Source organism: Helianthus annuus, chromosome 14 (assembly GCF_002127325.2).
Source record: "Helianthus annuus cultivar XRQ/B chromosome 14, HanXRQr2.0-SUNRISE, whole genome shotgun sequence".
NCBI classification, from domain to species: domain Eukaryota; kingdom Viridiplantae; phylum Streptophyta; class Magnoliopsida; order Asterales; family Asteraceae; genus Helianthus; species Helianthus annuus.
Window position 1 is genome coordinate 82,627,795 of NC_035446.2, and position 25,660 is coordinate 82,653,454.

Genomic DNA, 25,660 nt, shown 5'->3' on the forward strand with positions numbered 1-25,660 from the left:
AATGTCCATAAAGGACTTTTGGAAATAAAAAAAATTACAATGAAAGATAAAATCTTATAGTCTTCAATCATCTCTCCTTCCTTTAACTATTTTGGAGAGTTTCTTGAATATCTTGCTCATCCTCTGTTCATTCTTTTCTGCTTGTTGTTGGATTTGTTCTGCTCGTTCCAACACTTGATTGATAGCTTCAATCGGTAATTGTTGTTGCGATGGTTGTGGTTGCGGAAAAACCGGGTATGGATATCCGGGGTTTGGATAGCCCGGGTTTTGGTAAGTAAGAGGAAATGGAGGTGGGTATAAAGCGTTTTGAATGACCGCTTGTAGATAGGGGTCATAAGCTGGAGCAGAATAGTTATAATCAGTAGCGGTTACATTAAGTATTATATCCGGTCATATCGGGATATGTGGGAATGGGGTTATCATAACCCGTAGGTGGTGGTTGAGGTAGCTCCACAATAGGAGTAGGGTTGGAGGGTCCACCTGTTTGGGGGTCCTCTGGTATGGTTGGATAAGTTGGGGGTAGTGGTGGAAGTGATCCAGACCATTGCCCAGAACGTACGGACATCCATGCGCCGGTGCAAAGCTTCCTTGGTTGTGGTGGTGGTTGTTGTTGCTCCATTTGTACATCCTCCTGTGGAGGTGGCGGAGTTTGAGGAGGTGGATAAGAAGGTGTTTAGGGTTGATGTTCAGGGGTATGATAGAAGTAAATTGGTTGAAATATTGGTCCCACTCATCAGGACCTTGGTTAGGTGAACCTTTATATGATGCAATATCACTAGATAACTCAATAGGATGCAAATTTGTTCCAAATGGAGGCATCTCCGGGTCGGAATCGTTATCAAGTTGATTCTAACTAGGGTGGGGTGAATTTATGTAGTGAGCTGGTTAAATGAATCATGGTGCGAGTGGGAACAAGAATGGTGGGAATGGTGTGAGTGAGAATGATGTGAAACTGAATGTCTCGCCGGTTGCAAGGAATATGATTCACTTGAATCTTGTCGATAGTCTGAATGACGAGAAGGTGATGGTAGGTGTTGTGATGGTCCTCCCCTCATGGGACCTTTTCCCATTCCACGTCTTCTTTGCAGCATAGTCTACCTGTCAAATAATAAAATCAAATAACTAATAGATATGAGTGGTCTTAGGTTAATGCCTAGACTCAGAATAGTCTAAGGAGTCTGCATATGTGATATTTGAGCATAGACACAAAAGGCTAGTGTCTATTTGCTCAAAAGTTGGCTCTGATACCAATCTGTCACACCCTGATTTCCTAGTGGGCCCGGACTTGGGGTTTATACGTGACGATTGATATCAGTAATTCACATAGCACAACGGAATTATGAGATTATAAATTATATATTACAAAATACAAGTGTCTGAAATGTTTGAAAGAATTATACATACTGAAGTGTACTAAAAAGATCCACAGGCGGATCGAAATAACAATATGAAGCTTAAGACTAATAGGTCTTTCGTGGACTTGCAAATTCCATAACGCCTAGACCGAGTAGCTCCAGCCTATTCCGTATTTGCTATTTAACCCGCGCTTAGTCTTTTGAAAATACGTCAGTTTCAACTGGTATATACAATTAACCGACACGTTTTGAAAATCTTTTCAAAATCGTTTTTATACCATTTGGTATATCATTTTTATAAATAACTTGGGACAAGGTAATGTTTCTTGTTACCAGTTATACATGCTTGTCAATACATATGGGGCCCGAAACTAAACTCGATACATGATTAACCGACACGCCACATTTTCAATAAAAATATATAATAGCATTAGCGTCTGTTAGGTCTATGCCTACACCCCGTGCTTAGGTCGTGGCCACTTGCAATTAAGTGAGCTGAGGATATCTAGGACAAAGTCACATTAACCCCCCAATGTTTAAGTTGTCAAGAAAAACGGATTAAAATGGGTTATTTAAATTTTAAGCATCATTTGCCCATGATTAATACTCGAGCAAGCGACTAGTGCCGTATCCCAAGCCCGTACATGATTAATACTCGAGCAAGCGGCTAGTGCCGTATCCCAAGCCCGTATAGGGAAAATAGGCTAAGAGTATTTACCTGAGCTTATCTTTACAAATCAAAGATGATTAAGCACAACCGTAATCAAAACAAACTAAACACAGGCGCAATTTACTCGAGGCTCCTAGTTTGGAATGAACAGAACTATGATCCGTTAGAATGTTAACGGGTCTTATTTCAAGTCATTTGACTTGGACCGGTTAACTTTAATAAATAGGTACGGTTCGCTAGATTAAGCTAAGACCAGATAGAATGTTGTTTATACCCTTATGAATACAATGATTCGTATAATATGTGTCAAACAACCATACATTCTGATTAGAACTGATTTGGAAAGGTTTTGACCCGATTCAGTTAACTTATATAATTTATGCTATATAAGTCAACCGTACGCGTATATGAGGCACCAGGTGGTAGAATCGGTCTATGATAAGTCCAATATTCCAAAATATGTTTTATTATGTTAATACATCAGTTTCAAACTCAAATTACATGTTTATTATGTTTCAAAATCAATCTATGCGCAAAAAGGGCATTTTAGGTATTATTTAGGCATAATATATGGACTTTGCATAAAACTGACAAACTATATGATCAGAAAGTATAACCTCTAAGGGTTATTCCCTACTATAATATGATCATATAACAACCCTTAATCAGTATCTAGACTATCTTAAACGGGTTAAAATCGAAAGTCAAAGCAGAAGTCAAATTGTTTGAGTTTCGGTTGTGAACCGAGCTCTAAGTAGGAAATGATGAGTTGGACATGATCTAACATGTCCTAATATGTTATATAAACTGGTATAATGTCAAAAATTAAGGCGCTTCGATAGTTAGAAGTTCATTTAACGTTAGTTATGAAAATCTGCGTTTTTTGACGTTTATTTAATAAAACTTTGACCCGTCATTTCTATAACTTAATGTAATCTTCAGAAGGTGCCCTCAAAGGGGATTAACACCTACATTATTACTATCACGTAGCCATGTTCGATTTGAACTTTGGCTTGAACGAAATGGTCATAACCGAAAGTCAAAGCAAAAGTCAATTTGCTTGACATTCGGCTAGTAACTAGCTTATCAATGAAAAGGAACTAGGAAGAACACTTACAAGTGTTCAACGAAAGCTTAGACTTCAGGTTGGAGGCCTCTTAAGAGCAGAAGCAACTCCAAGATAGAGAGAAAGAAATATTTGAAGGTGCAAGTTTGAATGGAGTTTGCATAAGGCTATTTGCAGTTGAATTGAAGCTCCCAAATGATGCCAAGTGACCTCTGAGGTGTTTAGGGACAGATTGGTGGCATCACAAACAAGCTGATAGCCTAGTGGTCTGCATCTTGGTTCCTGTGAAGGGGATCCGAGTTCGAATCTCGCCCCCTGCATCTTTCTTTTATATTCTTTTAAATCAAGGTTCCAACTGAGTATATGTTCAATAAGAACCGAGATATATCGCAAGTATACGTGCAATGCATTTGGTTTGTTATGTTACCTGTTGGGTCGGTGGTTCCGGGTTCGACTCCCGGGCCACACATGTTTTTTTTTCCTTTTTATTGATTTTTCAAAAATTACACCCTAACCCCCTCAAGTTTGTAATTTGTTTCAACTTTATTATCAAACATTGTTAACCTTTAAACAAGTTTCAATTAATTGCAGTTTCAACCCCTTCAGGTTTATACTTGTTTAAATTAAAAGCTAACCTAGTTAGTTTATCCCTTTATAATTACTAACCGGATTAACTGAGTTTCACCTGTAAATCTCCGCTTTTGTTTCGGTTTTAATCCGACGTAATTCTTGACGATATAACTTAGTAATATAATATTATAAATGATAAAAAATATTAAAAATTCTTATTTTTACTTATTTGAAAAGGATCCGGTTATGCAAAAATCCGGGCCGGATCTCAGATATCCGATTTTGACGGATGTTACATCTTACAGTACACCGTCACCATATAGTGAAAAAGGCGTTCTAGGTATCGTAGAAGCTACGGTAGTTTTGTTGTAGCACTACAGTGGCTATAAGTTAGAGCATTCACATCCTATCCACCATCTTTATCTCGGTATTTACACTAAAAATCACTATATTTTTCTCTTCTTTTCAATTAGGTAATATTTTTATTATACCTTTATCATTACATTTCTTTCCTCTACTCACAATCACTTTCCAAAAATATTAAACAAAATTAAAGGGGTGAATAATTTATTTTCATATTTACAGATCCTCCTCTCACAACCCTCATAATCGCTATCTATATGAAGGAGCCTCTCATAGAATTTGATGAAGAGGATATGAATGCTCTTAAATTCTTTAAAAAGGTTTTTACATGTTTTTTCTTGGGTGTTACCAATAAAAGTATTTTTGTACTTGCATACTATTAATTCGCTAACGTAGTAATGTGGGTGTGAATGTGTATATTACGTATCAACTTTAAACCTTATTTACATAATAACTCTGATTTTTTTATGTTAAATATTTTATATCAGAATCTAATTTTTCATATCTTATGTAAGTCAATGAAAGTGAATGCATTAAACTTTCCTATATATAAAAGTACTAAATTTTAGGACTTTTCATACTTTAATTTTCATTGATAAACTTAAAAAATATTTTAAAAGCAAAAAAGGGTGTTACACAAAGAGCATTATGTCGATACAATAAAGAAATCGACATGAAGCATAAAATTGATTCACAAGGAATTTGGAATAAGCAAATAACAATTTTGATGCTATTATTAACTGGGCAGATAAAATAATTTACAGGGAAATTAGCAATATTCACATTCCATCAAGATTTTGTAATTTTTGAGTGGCATCAAGCTAACTTTATTAGATTCTTTGTCCCCCTCACTAGTCACTACCACCTCTAATCATTAGTGATTAGTCTATTCCAACAAAATTAAAAGAAAACCAACAATGAATTCCAATCACTTTCACCTAAAACAAAGAACATTAACAATGAACACCAATAATTTGGTCCATTTCACCAAATTTTGAGATAATCAGTACAGCGATAGCGATGGAGAAGCTGGAGCAAGATGTGGAGGTGACATGAGAGGAAAGAGAAAGCGAATCACGCCTAGGCTTAAAGGTTGATTATGATTTCTGGTCAAGACGTGTAGCGAGGTGGACACCAACCTCGTCAGTTTTTTTAATTAAGACTTGTGCACAAGGCTAAAACACACGTAAACCACTATAGAAGTGTTTGATCTTTAATAGTATATGTAATGTAATTAGCAACATTCATTTATTCATTTACTAAATCTATTACAACAAGCATGATGTAATGGATTGTTGCGAAAATTCCAAATCCATTCTTTGATAAAGCATCAATTGGTGGAAACTTTTTACATACACATTATTACGAGTGAGATTCATTCTAATCACAAAATGTTATTGCGAGAAGAAAAAAAGCAAATCTAAATCATTAAATTTTTGTGAGTGGTTTTTATTTTTTTAAAATATTGTATTTATTACATACAATGAGTATATTTATGTACATAAATAAATACCATCAAGCTAAGTTTTCATATGTTTTCAAATTTTTAACCATTTACCTACGGATGTGTAAGTTATGTGTAAGTTATATATAAATTTTGTTTATTAAACTAGAACTCACTCAATTTAATTGACTTTAGCATGCACATCAGTTTAGTGTAGATTCACGGTTCAACATCGATGAGCACTTGGCAGCTACTCCATTCTCCCGCTAAAGACTAGCATCCCCAATGATGTAGTTGTTGTCTGTGACGTTTATTTGTGATTGAATCTTCTTGATATTGTATTGAAAGTTCATGATCAGGGGCGCATGATAGAAAGGGGGGGGGGGTGGCACTCCCCGGACTTTTCGTTCAGTAGTGTCCGTCCAGTATGTAGTTTTCGTATAGAATTTTTTAAGTATATATGTTTTCGACCCCCCGATTTATAATTTTTTTAGGTATATCGTTTTCGACCCCTCGGTCGGAAATCTCAAGCTTCGCCATTGTTTATGTTTGCATGTTTTCGGTTGTGATGTGTTATGAATTTTATCAGTTTATGAACTGTGATGTTTGTGCATGATCCAACTAGGAGACTCCGGGTTTCAGGCGTTTCAATATTTTAAAGAACTTTTTTTCTGTATTGGGATCGTGAATTAAAAATAGTTACTAGTCGATCAAATAGTAGTTTATGAAAAATCTTTCAAAACAAGATATTAAAATTTTATTTTGTTACGTCTTGTCAACATATTTTAATCAACTTGTTGCTTCGAAACATAAAATGTTTCAAATAACATTTTTTTAAGAAACAACTTGCAACATAAAATGTTTCAAATAACATTTTTTAGGAAACAAGTTTGTTTAAACAATGTTTTAGTTTCAAACGCATCTATAACTACCTAGTTTGGAGTTTTTGATTGACAAGAAAATGAATATGAGCTTGTGAATGTCAAGGGTTCCACAAAGAGAGATCCAAAACGCATACCACAAGAGGAAATTGTGAGAACAATTTCATTGATGGTTGTTCTTACCGAATGAAGCCACTTTTTACACATGCGGTTGTCGGTTTGATTTTATAAACTATGATTTTCATGAAACTAACAATGATTGAAACTTGAACAGTATGGTAATGGTTGATAGCCATTTACACTGGTGGCACAATGATACTCTAGTGGCCCGTCATTAATCCAAATTTGCCGTTAAAAAAATGATTGAAATCGAAAAGTGAACAACCCTATTATTGAGAGACTGCTCAACATCTCAAAACGTATCAACTATTATGCCTTTCAACAAGTTGAATGCAAACATGTACTTAATTGTTAATAACACGAATAAGAATATTCTTCTCATTCATTGTTACAGAAACATTGTTGGATGTGGTATTAACATATGATCTTGGATCGTTTATCGACATATTTGATAGTGAGCATAGAAAGTTGCGAACTACTTCGTTTTGACATGGAAACTATATGTGTATCTTTAGAAGAATTTTATGAGGTTGCTATACAAACTTTGGTTGCGTTTTTCCAATTAATATGATAATTACTTCTATACAAATTCCCTTACCATCATATATAGTTTAATGATTAATTAACCTTTACTAACATGGGGTGGAGATATAATAGGAAGTTTATTTGGCTAGGAAGGCTAGGAAGTGATCTTGACCATCCATTTACTTAATCAAGGGCTAAGATTAAATCAGGGAAATTGAAAGTAAAAAAAGAGGCGCGTGACTTTTTTCAGGGGCAATCTAGTCAAATCCAAGCCAATAGTTTCTCTCTCCTCCAATTCCCCCCATTTTTTAAACGTTAATAACTCTTTCATACGACATTATTTTTTTATAAAAATTGCACCAAAAAAACGAGTGTTTTTTTATCTTTAAAACGAGTATACTATTGCTATATTTTGAAAAAAAAAATTTAAAACCCAGTTGCGTAAAACGCAATAGAAAAAACCCCAGTATCGTAAAACGCAATGAAAAAAAAACCCTAAAAAATGACATTTTTTTAAAACGCAATGCACAAAAAACACAAAGAAATGACTTTTTTGTAAAACGCAATGGCCAGAAAACACATAAAAATGTGTTTTACCTAAAACGCAATGCACCAAAAACACAAAAAAATGACTTATTTGTAAAACGCAATGGCCAGAATACTCTTAAAATGTCTGTTTTCTAAAACGCAATGGACTGAAAACACATAAAAAAGTGTTTTACCTAAAACGCAATGCACCAAAAACACAAAGAAATGTCTTATATGTAAAACGCAATGGCCAGAAAACACTTAAAAATGACTCATTCTAAAACGCAATGGACTGAAAACACCTAAAAAATGTGTTTTACCTAAAACACAATGACTAAAAACACTTAAAAATGTGTTTTTTTCTAAAACGCAATAGCTGTCTGTCACTGTGAACTGTCTGTCACTGTGAACTGTCTTATTTCTAAAACGCAATGGACACATAAAACTGTCTGTCACTGTGAACTGTCTGAATTGTCTACGAATTACTGTCTTCGAAATGAGCCAATTTATGGAAATTTAATTTTTCTGATGCGTTTTTAGTACAGCAATTTAATAGAAAAAAAAAATTTCCGAGCTGACCTGGCAGCTCAACCCCAGCCAGGGGCTCTGCCCCTTGGACCCCGCCAGGGGCTGCCGCCCCTGGGACCCCGCTACCGGGGGCTGCCGCCCCCGGACCCCCGCAAAGATCGTAAAACGCAATGACTAAATAAAAAACCCAGATCATGAAAATGAAATTAAAGAATTTCTTACATGGATCGAAGCCGATTTCTTCATCAATTGACGGAATTTGAATGATAGAAACACTTATCAACGCTCGAATCGAACGAATCGAGTGATTATCTCCAAAATCACCGGAAAAAACGAGATTTTTATATGAAATTAAACTGGGTTTTCTTCAAAAAAAAAGCTGAAGAACACGATGATCGGGTTCTGAATCATTGATTTGTGATGAAAATCGCACTATAATGTAGTGATTATTGAGATATAAAGTGAAGAAATAGTTGAAGATGGTGGATTTTGAAAATGATGGGTTTTTGAATTTACTGGGTTTTGAAAAAGGAAGAAGAAAGAGTTGGATTGACTAAAATACCCTTTCTCTTTATTTTAAAATTTGCCACATGTCATAATCCTATGGCTTCCTATCCTTCCTAGAGAAAATTAACTTCCTATTTGATCTTTACCCTACTAACATGTCTATTATTTTATCAACTTATTAATATAAATTACCTATTTATAGATAGTGTATAAACTTCCAAAAAACCAAGAGAAAGTACATCTATTTAAATTTATTCAAGTATAATTCAAGAAAGTACATTTTAGTCTCGGTAATTTGGGTTATTTTGTCAGACTAAAATGACATTTAACTCTAAAATTAATTATCATGTATAATTCAAGAAAACTATCAATTTTATAAAGTAATTTAGTTACAAGTTAACTTTTAACTTAACTTGTTTCCTTGGGTTAGGTGTCACCTGCCCAACCCGAATTCTGATAGGTCCACTTGACCTAAACAATCCATGGGCATCGTTGTGCAAAGGCTCGTAGTAAGGCTATTTCCCTATACACTTTCCTCGAACTTAACCACTTTATGTTTTAGTATGTAACCTTCTAGTGACCCCTATCGAAACAGACCACCACATACGAACCCTAGATCTTAACCACCCTAATGCAGAAGAGTGAAAAATACATAGCCTAATGTTGAAACCTTACTTTAAAGGTGACACAAGTCGATTCATGGAACCATTGCTTTGTTGTGGATGCTCCAACCTTCTGAACGACTCTTGTAACTCAAAACTTGTGAACGAGAATGTTGGACGCATGATGGGGTTTATGTTGGAACAAGAGGCGGCGTTAGCCAAATAAATCGCCACACTCTCTCGCTCTCCTTTGATTCAATCACGACTGCATTATTTTTATTTTTACCCTCTTATTCTTTCAAACCCATTTTGTTTTCTTTCTTTTTATCAATTTGTGAAATGATACGAAAGCCTATATAATAATTTATAAGAAGGAAACTTAACCTATCTGATTATAGTCTGCAGATCCCAAGATTTACTATAATAGGATAGTATAAATAAATGTCATTGTGAGGGTGAATTCATTTATTGCTTATAAACCACTAGGCTATCACCCGCGAACATCGCGGGTAGAAAAATTTATGTTTGAATTAAAAAATAATACATAAGTAATACTTATATACTAATGAGTGGATTGTTTCCCTTACTAACAAATATTTTTTATTCGGTTTGAATAATATTCCAAATTGGCGTCCATGTGTGTTTAAAGGTTTCACGTAGAATTATTAACTTTTTACATGGGGTAACGGCATGAGGAAAGTTTGTTCGATTTGTTATTATTTTGAAATGCCTTTAGTCCATGAAGTTTACAAAAATAAGTTAAAAATAATGGGTCATTTAAATTGTTTGGTGAATGTATTTTTTTTTTTTTTTGTTTCTATTGAATCAATTGGGGCAATCATATCTTCGGCTCCAAATGATTATTTTCAAACGTTCTACAGGCAAAATAAAAAAGTGTTTTCATAATGGCCCAACTTCCCTTTGACTCACACAAAAAATGTTATGCATTTTATGTTGCTTTGTGATAGTTATGTATTAGTGAAATAACTTAACACAATAAATGCAAACAATAACAAATCGTTTAAAAAAATAATATACTCTTATGAATATGTGAAATGTTATTCAAGTAGTGTTTCAATAAAATTATAAGTCACTGAGGTTACTTACTGTTAATAAACAACAACATATGTAAGGTGATATGATAAAAAACAACTAATAACAACCATTCTCGTAATCTCAACAATTCAAGTAATTTTTATTACAGCTATTAGAATGAAAATTCAATTCAGACACATATCATAAGTGTGTGAACACTTCTTTGTAAACCATATTAGTTGTTGTGTTGGTAGGTTTGCCATCCTTATCAAGAATTAACATCTTCACACCTTCCCTTGATTTAACTCTTGATAATGCTACATATAGCTGGCCATGTGTAAAAACGGGCTCTTTTAAAAACAATCCAACCTTAGATAAAGATTGGCCTTGACTCTTGTTGATCGTCATAGCAAAGCACACAGCAACAGGAAACTGTCGTCTTTGAAAAGCAAAAGGAATTTTTTTGTCGGAGGGAATCATACTAATTCTTGGTATGAATGTTCTGGTTCCGACATTAGCACCTGATATAATTTCAGCTTCTATAACCCTCTTTCCAAGAAATGTAACCTGTAACCTTGTACCATTACACAAACCATTTTGCTGATCAATGTTCCTAAGAAGCATAATTGGAACTCCAAGTTTTAAAACCAAACGATGATTAGGTAAACCAGATATCTTTAAACCATTAAGGACATCAGGTGAATACAACTCTTGTTGGAATGAATCGATACCTTTCTCCGTCTCACATATACTATCAGAACTCAGGTACTCTGTTGGTTCACCAGGAAACAATTCTAGTAGTCGATCATTTATTTCATGTACCACCTCGTTTTTTGGTCTCAGAATCGCCCTTTCAGAAAAATAATCTCGATCCTTATATCTTTCAAGAACAGATGGATATACAAATTGAATTAAACTTTCGATGGGATCCAAAGAATCTGTGATTAACAAATCAGATGGTATTTCTACAGTTGCTACACCATCATTATCCCCTCCAACTTTACCCTCGCCAATATCAAGAAGCCATTGGGCAAATCTCTTTGTCGACTCGACTGTAGATGGTAAAACACCAAGAGTCAATCTCATGTTTTTGGTCAAAGTAAGTAACTTGCAATGGGGCCATATATAGGATGAACTCAACGAAGCGTTAACAATTTTTTGCCTACTTCCGTTTGGAATAACAGGAAGAATTTGTCTAAAATCACCACCAAAAACGATAACCTTACCTCCAAACAAAACATCAGACTGACAATTGCTTTTATCGACAAAAATATCTTTTAATGTTCTATCTAAAGCTTCAAACGCATGTCTATGTACCATGGGTGCTTCGTCCCATATAATCAACCTAGTTTGTTTAAGCAGATAAGCTACATCACCATCGGGCCTTATGTAACACATAGAACTCTCATCTAAATTAATGGGGATGTGAAATCTAGAATGAGCCGTTCTACATCTTGACATTAGAAGTGAAGCAATACCACTTGAAGCCACATTTAAAACAATCTGCTCTCTCGACCTAACGGTTAAGGCTAACGTCTTCCACAAAAACGTCTTCCCCGTTCCTCCATATCCGTAAACAAAAAATACACCTCCTTTGTCGCCTTCAACGGCTGTCATTATCTGATTATAAACATATAGTTGTTCGTCAGTCAATGATGATTTTAGACTATCTAACTCGCTCTGTACCTGAGGAACACTAAAAGAGAGTTCTTCGTCAACCAAACGATTGTTTCCAACAGCAAACGAATCGTAATCAGGATAAGGAATTGTTGGCCATCGTGTCAAAGAGGACCCATTTCGAATGAGGTACTTCTCAATCTCCACCAATGTCTTGTTCTTCAATCTGTCATCTGACATTACAAGATCTGTACAGCAAAAAGTAAAGCCATTTAAAAAATGTGGGAAAAACTAAGTATGAATAGTATTATGCTGAATAAATCAAAAACAAACCTTTGTTCTTTGTTTCTTTTCTCGTTTTGTATAAAATGTCATCCCCCAAGTATTTTCATGTTTGTTCGAAAACAAATTCAGGTCTTGATAATGTGTTTGACAACAGCAAAGTGACAAACAATGCACGAATATAATGACCATCTCCCGTAAAACTCGCTTCTTTAATAGCTTCGATGTATTCCATGTCATCGTCTAACAAACCCATTGCATAACATGCATCCCTGAAGGTTGGAAACAACTGGCCATCAACAGTTCTAATTTCTTCAAAGGATCTTGGTCCTTTGACTTTGTTTAAAAGAATTCTAAGAAAATATGGTTCACCCAAAGCAGGGGAAACAGAATGAATGCGTCCAATCTGTAATAATTTTTTTTACGTTCTGCCCAATTTCTATCTTTTAGTTTCCAACAGAATTTTGTAGGAAACTCAACATACGTAAGCTTCCGTGCTTCCTCATTATTTATGTTCATCTCCATCCACTTTAAAAAAATTGATGAAGAGACTGATGGCTTGTCCAACACTTCTTCAATATCGTCTTCGGCACCAAAAACAACATTTTGTTGACCTTCCATATGAAAAGGAAGCCTCATAACTGGAGGAAACCTATAGTGAACTTCATTTGCAAATATTCTCCAAGAAGCTTCACAAGCGGAAACGTACCTACAATCATAATAAGCTTTGATCTCATCCTTTGCTGTTTGTTGGTTATCTGTACCGTCTCCATTTGACACCACAAGTGATGCTTTGTCTGGACCTTTATTAATGTATTTAAACAAATATTTGATAGAACCCGCTTGATTGCACCATTCTACATTAATGTGAGCTTGGTATCTTTTCAAAAGAAGCGGATTATATGGAACGACACTTCTGTTGTCCAATTGAACTTTGGACTTGATAATGGTGTTTCCATTATCTCTTCTTCTGTATACAGGGAAACCTTCAGCATCGGTAATTGTTTCATTAATGAATTTTTTTGGAAATTTTTTTGAACATCTATTATCAACCATACAAGGACAATTCGGATTTGCATTTCCACATGGACCATGAATCATAAACTCAGATACAAGAGCATAAAGAGCGGGATCTTGAATCTTATCTGGTATCTCAGCAGATATGAATTTGTCTACGTGATCAACGGAGAGAAGCTTGGATTCAGGTTTCAAAAATATACAAATGTGAGCATGTGGCAACCCACGTTTTTGAAATTCAACAGTATAAACCGCTACAAAAAAAAATTAATAATATTAGAGTAACTGTAAGAATTTCATACTAAACATAATAATAATATAATAATAATATTAATAATAAAAATAAAAATAATAATAATATTTACATTGTATTTATACCTGCACTTAGTGCTCCAAGCACTTTCTTGTCCTTCAAATCCTTTATAATTGAATCCAGTTTCATCTTAAACAAACGACACATAATATCTGGTCTGTCCTCTTGCTTAATAGAAGTATTTCGAAGGTATCGGATAATCTCTGGCCACTTAGGATTACATGTCACCGTAATGAAAAAATCAGGATACCCGAACCATTTGCAAATAGCCATAGCATCTAGATAATTTTGCTGCATATACCGAGACCCACCAGTAAAAGATGATGGTAGTACTAACCGTACACCAGTATTAGATAGATCCTGTTTTCCTTCATTCTTAAATTTCTGAAGATTTGTGTATGATTCAGACCTAAGATGTTTTTGTTGAAAACGGATATAATTAAGTCTTTCACTCTCGATCATGGTATATGCATCAACCAAAAATTGCTGGAACAATCTGCGGGCATTTAATATTAGCGAAAATGAAGTTGATCGATCTTGGATTCTATAAGCAAAGAATTCTCTCATTGTACACTTGGGACTAATTTTCTTTAAAGTACTTATACCATCCCTATGAGGAATGTTTATTCTATATCCGTCATCACCCTTGGGAAAAAGAATTGGATACTGAAGTGCAAGATATGATGGATGAAGTTCACTTATTCGTTGAAGACCTTCCGTGTGAGACTCAACAACAATATCACGATGGTCAACTATTTCTTGGATACCACCAGCAATCAATGCAGCAACTTCAGAAGATGAAGGCAAGTTGTAAGTACGACCATCAAGATCTCTTTTGTAAATGATACGAAGTTTGAAGTTCTCATTAGGATTATCATTGAAGTGGTTTCTTGCTATTCTGTAACTTTTAACCAACTGATTATTATTATCCAGGAAGTCTTTTAAAAACTTTATGAGATGAAGATCTATTTGCTTTAAATGCAAGTCGGACTTATTTGTGGAGTCACTGTGGATTAAGAAAGACGTGTTAACTAAATTTAGCACATAACATAACATCTGTGTATTGGTAAATAAAAAAAATAAAAAGAACAATAGTTGGTATGAAATACCTGAACAACTTGTTACGATTTGAAACTTCATTCTCAGTGTCATAAATATAAAGCTGGGAGAACTTTGGTTGTTTTCCAGGTGCAGGTACCAAACCACCTAATGAATGAAAATTCTGTCCACTTATACGAAATACATAAGGTGCCCTCCCACTATTGATGCTTGAATCTACTTTTCCACCCATGGATGTGAATGTGAACATAGAATTATATCGACGGATATTCTTTAGAAAATACTTGCTGTTTTCATTAGAATTTGCAAATAGATCCTTGTATATTGAAGAAGGCTCTTTCAAATCCGGAAGCTCCACTTTTCCATAACCACAACATAAGCTATAGGTTAACTTACCCAATGTAATTCTCCCTTTACCACCTTCGTCAGTCCATAACAATGAATCACACATCTCACATTTAAGGCTTTGATTACCGTGATCCAAATAATCTAACATAAAACAAATTGATCACTGAGTAATGAATAAATTAACGAATACAGTTTATGTAACTAATAAATAAAGAACAAATACTCAGAATTAGTATAACCTGTCGATACACCCTTACAAGGGTCTTGGATGGGAGCAAAGACTACATTCTCATCATCAGACGTAAGATCTAACATTGGAATAGGATCAATACGGCGTTTCTTAGGTAAAAGCTTTTGTTTACCGGAATTCAGCTTTGTTAACGTTGAAGAAGATTGACCAATGGAGTTACTGCTTTGTGTAACAATGTTTGAAACAATAGAAAACCGAGTACTTGTAGAAGTGGTAAATTCGTTATTCAAAGGAAGACCACCTATTGAATAAAAAAATAGTAGGTACTGAGATATATTTAGCAATACATAAAGTATAAAAATTTATAGACTATAATGAGAAATAAAAGTTGATGAGATAACATACTTGTCGTGATGGTACTTGATGATGCTGATGTGTTTACATATTTCAAGTTCCGCACTGTGTGAAAATTATTAGATGATGAAGAAATATTTGAATTATAATTCTCTTTGTCGATGACCTGAGACCGATTATTGACTTTTGAGCATCCTCTACTAAAAGGACCAGTAGTTTGTTTCTTTGAATTCGAACGTTTGCTATCAAGATAGAGCTTGCGCATTTTTCTTCTTTCTTTAGCAAGTAATCCTGAAATATTCAATTTAATAAAACTCTATAGATTAGATCGTATTCGTGTAACAAACTAATATAACAACGTAAGAAGTGTAGTCAATGAGATAACATATATTAAGTTAGTTTAAGATATGACATACCATTTGAGTTATAAGTTATCGAAACTGAATCATTTGTACCTAATAAATTATGTATATACAAAATCAATAAGCACAACATACGATATGAAATCGTTAAATAACTGAAAAAAATTAAATATATAACATACCAATAACTGTTTGAGGTGTATGACCGAATGATATACCTAGATTAGTGGTTAAAAGTTGTCCACAAAATAGAAATATATTTATATTGTACAATAACTGAATTTATATTGATCCAATAATAAATAAATACTTGTAATATAACAAATTTACCATTGGAAATATTGGACAACGGTGTTCTTGGAAGCGTACCTAAACACATAGTTTGTAACGTGTGAGTATATATAGAGATTACTAATATCAAATGGAATACATGTAATTGTAATTGTTAACAAAATCAATTGTACTAAAATAACTTACTGTTAGATGATTCCCCGACTAAAGTATTATCAATCAACGGTGTATTTTTAAATCTTCTCTTACTTGCCATTTGCTGTATTCATAAGTCAAAGCAGACAACATACGTTAAATTGATAATAAAATGATATAAAGGAATAACAAAATCAAAATATAATAAAGTGTTAAATAGGTCGGTTAGGCAATTGTTAAAAGCCCTAAAATGATGCATAACCAATTCGTATGAAGTTTGACTACATTTTTTACTTCACGTTTGTAACTTGAAAACAGTTGCTGATATAAGAAATGTGGATGGAACCTAATAAAATTGACAATAAGAAGGTAATAGGTGACTCAATTGGTTTAGTGTGATGCAATAAGGTTATGGTTAATCTGTAATATGAGTAAATCTGCATATGTACAGGTTATTAGTACTTACGTAACCGTGTGTTTTGCGAATATGGAATGATTGGATGATATAAGGTGATGATCAGGAATCTGTATTGCATTCAACTTAAAAAAACAATTTTACGCGCATCGGATATTATAATTTAACAATGTTTAAAACATGAACATATAACATAATAAGAGTTTTGCAGATACCTGAGAAATGAGGTTATGTAGAATCGTTGGTATGACAACGAATAAAAGAAAAAGGATAGCTAAAGACGAAAGAAAGATAGTGTTCGATGCTTTGACAAGGAATTCAAGTAAGTGGTTGATGAATAACAAAAATGATAACTACTTTTATTCACACAATGAACTTTTTTATATAACGTATGTAGGATAACTAATAATTACAATTCATAATATATAAGGAAGTAAATTAAACTAATTAATATTAAAAATTTCGTTACGTTCAAAAAAAAATACGTGATCTTTAATTAGAATATTGTAATTAAAAGAATTATTAAATACTTGTATTTACAATTAGTATAAAATAATACACGCCAATTTTTAAATTAAATAAGGTTTTGCATTCTTTCCATATAATGGTCTTTTATCTATATATAACTCATAGGGTAGGTTGACTAAATATTGTAGAAACAAAAAATTCGATTGCTTTTCTAGTTGTGAAGTGATTTAATATATTTTTAATATTAATAAAATAACCCGAAAATATATGTAAAATTTATAGTTCATCCATTTTACAAACTTAAGTTCACATAATATGTAAATTAATTTGACTAATGAGTTTGTTTGTTTTTTTGTTATAATGGAAAAAATGGGTCTATTTACGTAAGTTGGGCTATGGTTGATTATGTATAAATGTTATATAGGCAAAAATAGTGTTTTCATAATGGCCAAAGTAAGTTTTGAAGTACACCATTTTTTTATGTATTATTTGTTACTTTCCAATAAAAAATTAGAACATATCTGAAATATAACACCGCTATAAGAAATCCGTCACATTGAATTAAGATAATGAAAACATAAAACACCGAACATTTTGCAAACATAAAAAACCGAAATCCAATACGATATTATCCATAAATATAAAAAACAGATATTTATTGAAAAACCCAGAAGACAGTTCGACACAAAATACGGCCCCCTCATATTATCAGATGAGAAACGGATCAGGATGGATGCCTTCTTCAAGAAGCTTTTCCTGTTACAAATTTCGAAAATAGTTTGACAATAACTACAAGGAGTGTTAAATATAAATATAGCAAATTAAATTTCATTCGATTTATTATATGGAAAAAAATATATTACCAATCTATTATTAACGCGGGTGCAATGCTTCATCAGAAATTCAAAACTTGTTAGTGCTTCATACCAATCTTTACATACACTTCTGAACCGAACAACTGATTTGAGAGGGAGCCTAAAAAAAATTTCCATTACCAACAATTCAAATGGCATATTCTCCATGATACAAGCAAACCTAGGAAAAAAAACACACATATAATAACCAACTAAAGTACTTCGTTATCATAAATCAAAAGAGAGTAGGTATTACAAAAGATATTTCGATAGTACCTTATAGAAGAAACAGAAAAAAAGTATAGAAGTTGATATGTATTGAATGAAAACATTGTTGTTAATTTATATGAAAAAAAAGAATTATAAAAGGAATCTATATATATATCATTCATTACAAGATTTTGTCATATGTGAGATGATATAATTGGGATAGATATATGCTAGGAATATGTGAGATGAGAAATTAATTATTATGTTTATTATAATTCTTTAATATGTTAATAATATGTTTGAAAAGTATTGCAAAGTTATCTTCGAATTTGTCATAATTGTTGAGACAAGGATTAGTTTGCTCATAATTATTATCATCAATCAATAAACTAATTTACCGAATTTTAAAACATTCCAAAAATGAGAACAATAATTTTAGAATTATAATTAAACTTGGCAGGTGTATTCGCATATACTTAATTTAGGAAAATAATGGAAAAGGTATATTATATCATAAAACTTTATAAATATATATTAACCATGTGTATGTGTATTAACATTAATTTTAAATGAACACCAAAACTTCGTCTTTTATTTAAGTGTATATATAGATTTTTAAAAAAGGCCATAAAATATAGAGCAACCAAAATTTAACCAGGATTCACTGTAGACTTTAGAAAAATTAGGATGTGTTATAAGTTTAAAACATTGGTTGTTGATTGATAGATAATTAATTAGAATCTTCCTATAGTAACAATATCATAGTAAGTTTGACAACCTAGCAAGCGTCCGAACAGTTATCATTCATAACATCATGACTCAAACATTCCAAATCCGTAAAGTTAAAAGATTTAGAAAACATGATTGAGGAAGTCGGAAAGGGAAAATACTAAAACATGTACATAACATGCAAAACTAACTGTCTGAACATGTCGTTAGTGAATCTAAAGTAGCATACCAACAAAAACGGCTAATGTACTAATAAGTAAACACAAAAGGATAAGAATACTGTTTTTAACCACCAACACATCCGATCAAGCACCACCACGTCAACGGTAAATCAAGATACCTTTACTTTTGACGTAAACCATATGAAATTCGGAACCTTTGACTAACTGTTTGTCTCGAACAAAATTCTTCATACCAGTCACGTTATAGCGCGGATATCCTTCAGAGTGCTCGACACCAATTGACACGTCCCAAGTCAAACCAGCAGAGTCCTTAATAATCAAATCCCTCTTACGATCCAAACCGTGCAACTGTGCCCACTTCTTTTTTAGTCGCTACGAATAACAATAAAATCATTAAATATTTAAATTGGTTATTATAGGGGTCATCGATTTATAATGAATACAAAACAACACATGCAATTGCAGAATGAATATGTAAATTTCAAAAACTTACATAATGATTGTCAACGCGAAATACAACCGGTACTTCATCGTCCGTACTCTCTTCAACACCAACTACCGGAATGGGATTAGGCAAATCATCATCAGAAATATCAATCACCTCATTTGTAGGCTCTTCTTTGACAACACAAAGTTCTGGTGGTAGAGTTAGTAGGGTGGGTTTGCAACAGAAAACACTCATCTCAAATGTGTGCAAATCAAGCATTTCAAAAACGACCAAATGATGATCAGTAATAGACATCTCCTTCTTGATTCGATTCCAACCAGTTGTAATATAGATATCATTGTCAAAAATATCCATACGAACGAACCATTTCCGATTACAAGAGGAACGTACCACAACAGGATAATATGGACAAGTTGAAAGCATCTTGTGATCAACAAACAACCTACTCACATACTACAAGTGATATGCAAACATATATAAGTTCAAACGTTCAAAACAATTATTCACTTCAAAATTTTAAACACATAGAATTTAAAATGGGATAAGTACCATGCAGTTATCACGGTCCCAAGGATTTCCAGGTTGGTAGTAGAAATACTCAGACGGCGCAAGATTTATGTCTTGATAAAAGTAGATGAGACGAAACGAAGATAAAGCTTCTTCATATTGGAAAACCACCCAGGCAGATGACGGTAACTTCAAAGACGTGACCATATCAAGCCACCCGTTATACAGAAAGTAGTCGCCTGCAATCTTAATAATTTTTACTTTGAAAATCATCCCATCGACAGTGCGGATGACAGCATTCTTAGATGGGTAGTTGAATGTTTTAATCCAGTCGCCATATAATGCCAGAAGTTTCTATAAAGAAACACAGTATGTAATGTTAATGTTAATTATAACATGAATAATCAACGACCATTAATTAAAAATTGAATTATGTTGGTCCAAAATTTTATAAGATTAAAACTAACCAACGATTTTCTGTCCTTGTTATGGACACGAGCAGCAAATCCATAAACCATTTCAAGTTCCTACGTATGCGTTCAACATGACACCATTAGTTTAATATTTATACAAGCAAAAGATAATAGTAAAATTGTAATACTTCAAAAAGGATGTTCAAAAAATATAAAAAAAAATTATAAATAAAAAATGTATATATATAATCATGAAATCTAACCATTAACAGTTAACCTAATCACAACAAAATCCATTAATAAAAACACGAAATCTTCAAATAAGTTTATGTCTAACCGAATACTTTCGATCATTGTACCATAACAATATAAACAACTTTATAAAAGTACAAGATTGCAAACATAGATTACTAAACTACAGACCAAACGATTTCGATTATTGTTTTGGTTTCCGGTTTAATCAGAGACAAATTTAACATCAACAAACACTTAGTATCTAAGATTATATACTCTTACAATGTTATACAAAAAACTCGTATAAGATTCAAGACATTGATTATTACCCTAAAGAACAAAAATTTTCGAGTAAAAAAGATGAAAAAAATACACCAAGCGGATATGAAATCAAACATTTAACCAGAAATAAAAGATGAACACAAAAATAAGATCCAGGTATGCGATTGAATCTAAGGTAACATAATCGGCGATGGAAAGCTAGCTATGAAAATGTATGATATTACCGATGAAGATTTTGAGTTTTTTTTGATGAACTTCTTGAAGATGAAAGTATGCCTTGGTTCTTGTGTTGAAGATTTAGAAATAAGTGAGATTTTTGTTTATCATTACTAAAATATCTATTTATAAAGTGTCCGGATAAAAATGGTTGGGCGGGTCGGGTATGGTGCTATCTCTCGCGGATACATCTCAAAGGTTTGTAAGTTTGATTTAAAAAATATATAATGTATTGAAAGTGACTAATATTGGTATCCATGTACATTAAATATTTTAAATTTGAAAATGCAAACTTATACAATATGCAATTTATATTTCTATCTATATAAATGTAATGTATTTAAAGTGAGTACGGTAGATTTTTGAGAGTTAGGTTCATTCATTTGGCTGTAGTGCTTTCCTTTTTGTAGGGATAACCAATATCAAGACCCTTAAGATGATGCAATCTCAATATCCAAGGCCACTTAAACATGACACATCATACCTTATTTAGCATGTCTATTAGACCATGTGTAGTGGTAGTGGGTTATAATGCCACCTTCATGGGGCATTCTTCGACACGTGGCGTCCTAGTCAGCGATGGGGAATTATAGCAGAAGTGGAGTAGTAGGTATAATGCCCCATAATACCCCCTTCCGTTTGATTAAAAAGATAAATAAAAGGAAACATAAGACTTTTGGAACCACGTGGACCACTAAAGTCACCCCACATTGGTTAGTCAAAAAGAAACTTCTGGACCCATTTGGGTTTTGGGCGTTTTGTTTCAAACGCTATTAGGATTTTTTTTCAAAATTATTAAAGTTTAACGCCCCATGTAATGGGGTTGGCGGCGTTTTAAGGCGTTATTTTGCCATGTTTTTTAAAAATTACGCCCCACTACGGATTGTCTTATATATAACTTCATTAAGTTGGGAGACGGGGTAATTTTCCAGCGAGAGTTATCAACTTGAAATACAAAATTAGTTTATGATAATTGTATAAGGTGATAAAAATATTCTTCTCAAAATGGGGCAACATCTTTGTGACTGCTTGAACAAATTGTAAACTTTTAATAATATGTCAAATGGTATCAAAATGGTGATTCTTAAAAAGTGTCATTTAATCATCAAATTTTTAACTGATTGAGGTTAATCAACGTTAATCAATTCGAAAACAGGAATATAAGTTGGAACATCCACGATAGGGAAAATTATATTTGAATTACAAATACATATAGAAAATTAGTAAACTAATTAGTGTGTTCTTTCCCTTCCTAACAAAATCTTTTATTCGGTTTAAGTCAAATTCCAATTTGGCCTCCATGAGTGTTTAAAGTTTGCTATGGAATTATTAACTTTTAGGTTACGAGTGAAATATAACTATAATAATGTTTGGAGATTAATGTTTAACGATAATTGTGGTGTTAGAAAATAATATCTATATTTTTTAAAAATAAAATATATAGAGATTATACTATACAAGTTTTGTAATTTTTTTTTTTGATTGATTCAAATTCAATTACGGTAATTAATTATTTAAAGAAGGCATATTACCACAATGTATGTTAAAATATGTAATTTAATAAACCAAATTTTTGGACAAAAATAAACATTAAAAGTAATACACTTAATTCTTTTAATATTAAAGTAAGCAAAAGATAAAACACAAGACACTTAAAACAAATTACATAGTTCGATAAACAAAAGAGAAAATACTTTCAATTTAAATCCATTTTCCTAACGGAAAGGCGAAACGATTGTCTCCAGAAATAATGCACCTTTAGGTCCGTTAAAGCTGTCAACATGTTGAATGTAGTTCAAAGATTCGTTGGACATTTGAACTTCAACTGTATCTCCCCAAATACTTGTTATCAACCACTTATTCTCTTGAATTATATTCATCCTTTGGTGCGGCTCCAATTGTTGAACTTTGCGAGCATTGCTGAAAGTAAAAACCGTTATCCAATCATCATCTTCATATTTCACCAATTCTGCAATTACCTCATCAGAATATCGAACAAGAATGCCATGGAGCTTGTTCGAAATTGTTATAAAATGCACTTGGCAAGGATTCGCTTGAATACGTTCGGGAAAACGAAGAATACTGAACGATTCAGATACAACATCAAAAGCAACAATGTTACATTCACCAGGAGGAATCCAGTAATTAGAAGCAGTGAAATAAATTGTTTTGCCTGAATAAATTCCAGCCGACCATGAATAAAAGTTTGAACCTAACAGACATCCTTTGATGAAACTCAGATTTCTCCATGAATCATTATGTCGTGAGTATACACGAGCAGTAACTGCACCTGCGAAACAGTTAATATGAAGAACCTTCAGATCGTTGTTCTCGTCAAAGTACATCCCACCCGTATCGTCATGTCGACCAAAATAACGACTAAAATAGTCGTCCGATATCAACTTAAAACGCCTAGTCGTTGGATTCCAAAGAACGAGCTGATTCGCATCAGTCCTCCTAATGCAAACTAACATCAGTCCGTTAAACGAAGCTATAATTATTAGTCTTGATGGCTGGACATCGTATGGAAAAGTGATGACTTTTCTGGTATCGACTTCCAAGTTGCTAGATACTATGTCGTCAACGACAATGGTATGTTCATCCAAAGACAGCAGCTTCTTTTGTAGTAAGTTTGAAAGTCGTCGTGTATGTATTAAAGCAAACTTTGGTGTAGATAACTCATAACACCATTGTTTGCAAACACACTTGAATTGAGAAACTACCTTTGGAGGTAGTCTCGATAAGATCTCTTCAAACAACATGTCATCACCAATACGATCCATGATCCTTAATACGCTGAAAACAAAAAAAAAATAAAAAATTGAACAAAGAACGATCGTATAAAGACTTGTTGTATAAACACTTCAGAAGTATCATTTGAATAGCAAATATTTTATAATAGTAAAATTTCATACAATAACCATAGTAGAACAATTTTAACACTGCAAACAGGATGTTAAAAAAATATTACAAAAAAAATACATTAAAAGAATAGATACTATTTATATAAAATCGCCAAATCTAACCATTAAAAGTAAACCTAATCAAAACAGAATCCATTAACAAAAATACGAAATCTTCAAATAAGTTTATGTCAAACCAAATACTTTCGATCACTGTACCATAACTATATAAACAAAATTCCATTGTACAACAATGAAGACATTTCTTAGTATCATCCAGACCAAACAATCTCTAATATTGTTTTGGTTTCGGGTTTAATCAGAGATAAAACATCAACAAAAACATACTATCCAAGTATATGATTCGAGATAATCTTATACAAAATAATTGTATACGATTGAAGACATAGATTATTACCATAAATAACAAATAATTGCGAGTACAAAAGATGAAAAAACACACCAATCGGAGATGTAATCAATCATTTAACCAGAAATAATAGATGAAGACAAAGAAAAGATTCATGTATGAGATTGCATGTATAGATACATAATCGGACATGGAAAGGTTTACATTTAAAGTAAATAAGATGAAAATAATACACAAACAACATTTTAGGTATGAAAAATACATGAAATTACCGATGAAGATTTAGAGGTTTTTTGATGAACTTCTTGAAGATGAAAAGTTTCCTTGGTACTCGTGATGAAGGAATAGAAATAACTGATATATTGTGTGAGAGATATTACTAAAATATCTCCTATATATAGTGTTGATACCCATGTATTTTTGGTCGGTTCTATTGCATATATCGTGGATTATGTTATAAATTAGTAAGATCAAGTTTAAAACTATATAATGTATTGAAATTGACTAATAATATGACTGTACAAGAAATATACTAACTTTGAAAATACAAACTTATTCAATATGAAATTTATATATCTATATATATATATATATAATGTATTTAAAGTGACTATGGGAGATCTTTAAGAGTTAGGTTCATTCATTTCGCTGTAGTGCCATCTTTTTTGTAGGGATAACGAATGTGAAGACCCTTATGGTGATGCCATCTCATTATCGAAGGCCACTATAACATGACACTCATACCATATTTAGCATGTGTATTACATATAACTTTATTAACTTGGGATACGGGGTCAGTTTCTAGTGAGAGTTATCGAGTTGAAATACATACTTAGTTTATCATAATTATATAAGGTGTTAAAAATAGTCTTCTCATAATGGCGCAACTTCGTTTTGACTCACACGAAATTGGTTATGCATTAGTTCTTATTTTAGGATAAGTATGTATTACTCAAATAATTTTAGACAACAACTAAAAACATAAAACAAATGGTTTACACAAATTCTATACTTTTATGAATATGTGAAATGGTATCGAAGTAGTGATTCTTAAAAAGTCTCATTGAAGCAACAACATTTTAAGTGATTGAGGTTAATCAACGTTAATCAACTCGAAAGTATGAATATAAGGTGATATTCAAAACACCTATTCCGGTACATTTTTTACCAAAAAGCAACTACTGATAAAGCATACGATATTACCAAATGCCAATATAAAAAACCTTAAATACTTCCAACAAATTGTCAAAATAAAATCCATAAAAAC

The 25,660-nt window shown here is 32.8% G+C and overlaps 3 protein-coding genes across 3 annotated transcripts; all 3 read right to left on the reverse strand.

Moving 5' to 3' along the window:
* Nucleotides 1-63: 63 nt before the first annotated feature.
* LOC110906899 (leucine-rich repeat extensin-like protein 5) lies at nucleotides 64-619 on the reverse strand. The gene is made up of 2 exons (XM_022151958.1): nucleotides 427-619; nucleotides 64-338 (listed from the first exon to the last, which is right to left on the reverse strand). Exons 1-2 carry the CDS (start codon nucleotides 617-619, stop codon nucleotides 64-66), a joined length of 468 nt encoding a protein of 155 aa, XP_022007650.1.
* Nucleotides 620-10,395: 9,776 nt separating this feature from the next.
* On the reverse strand, nucleotides 10,396-16,283 carry LOC110906900. The gene is made up of 9 exons (XM_035982992.1): nucleotides 16,214-16,283; nucleotides 15,426-15,665; nucleotides 15,070-15,321; nucleotides 14,533-14,971; nucleotides 13,489-14,429; nucleotides 12,578-13,364; nucleotides 12,283-12,365; nucleotides 11,881-12,059; nucleotides 10,396-11,814 (listed from the first exon to the last, which is right to left on the reverse strand). Exons 1-9 carry the CDS (start codon nucleotides 16,281-16,283, stop codon nucleotides 10,396-10,398), a joined length of 4,410 nt encoding a protein of 1,469 aa, XP_035838885.1.
* A 6,552-nt stretch (nucleotides 16,284-22,835) lies between these two features.
* On the reverse strand, nucleotides 22,836-23,903 carry LOC118486505 (F-box only protein 8-like). Its single transcript, XM_035982993.1, has one exon. It carries the CDS (start codon nucleotides 23,901-23,903, stop codon nucleotides 22,836-22,838), a length of 1,068 nt encoding a protein of 355 aa, XP_035838886.1.
* Nucleotides 23,904-25,660: the final 1,757 nt, after the last annotated feature.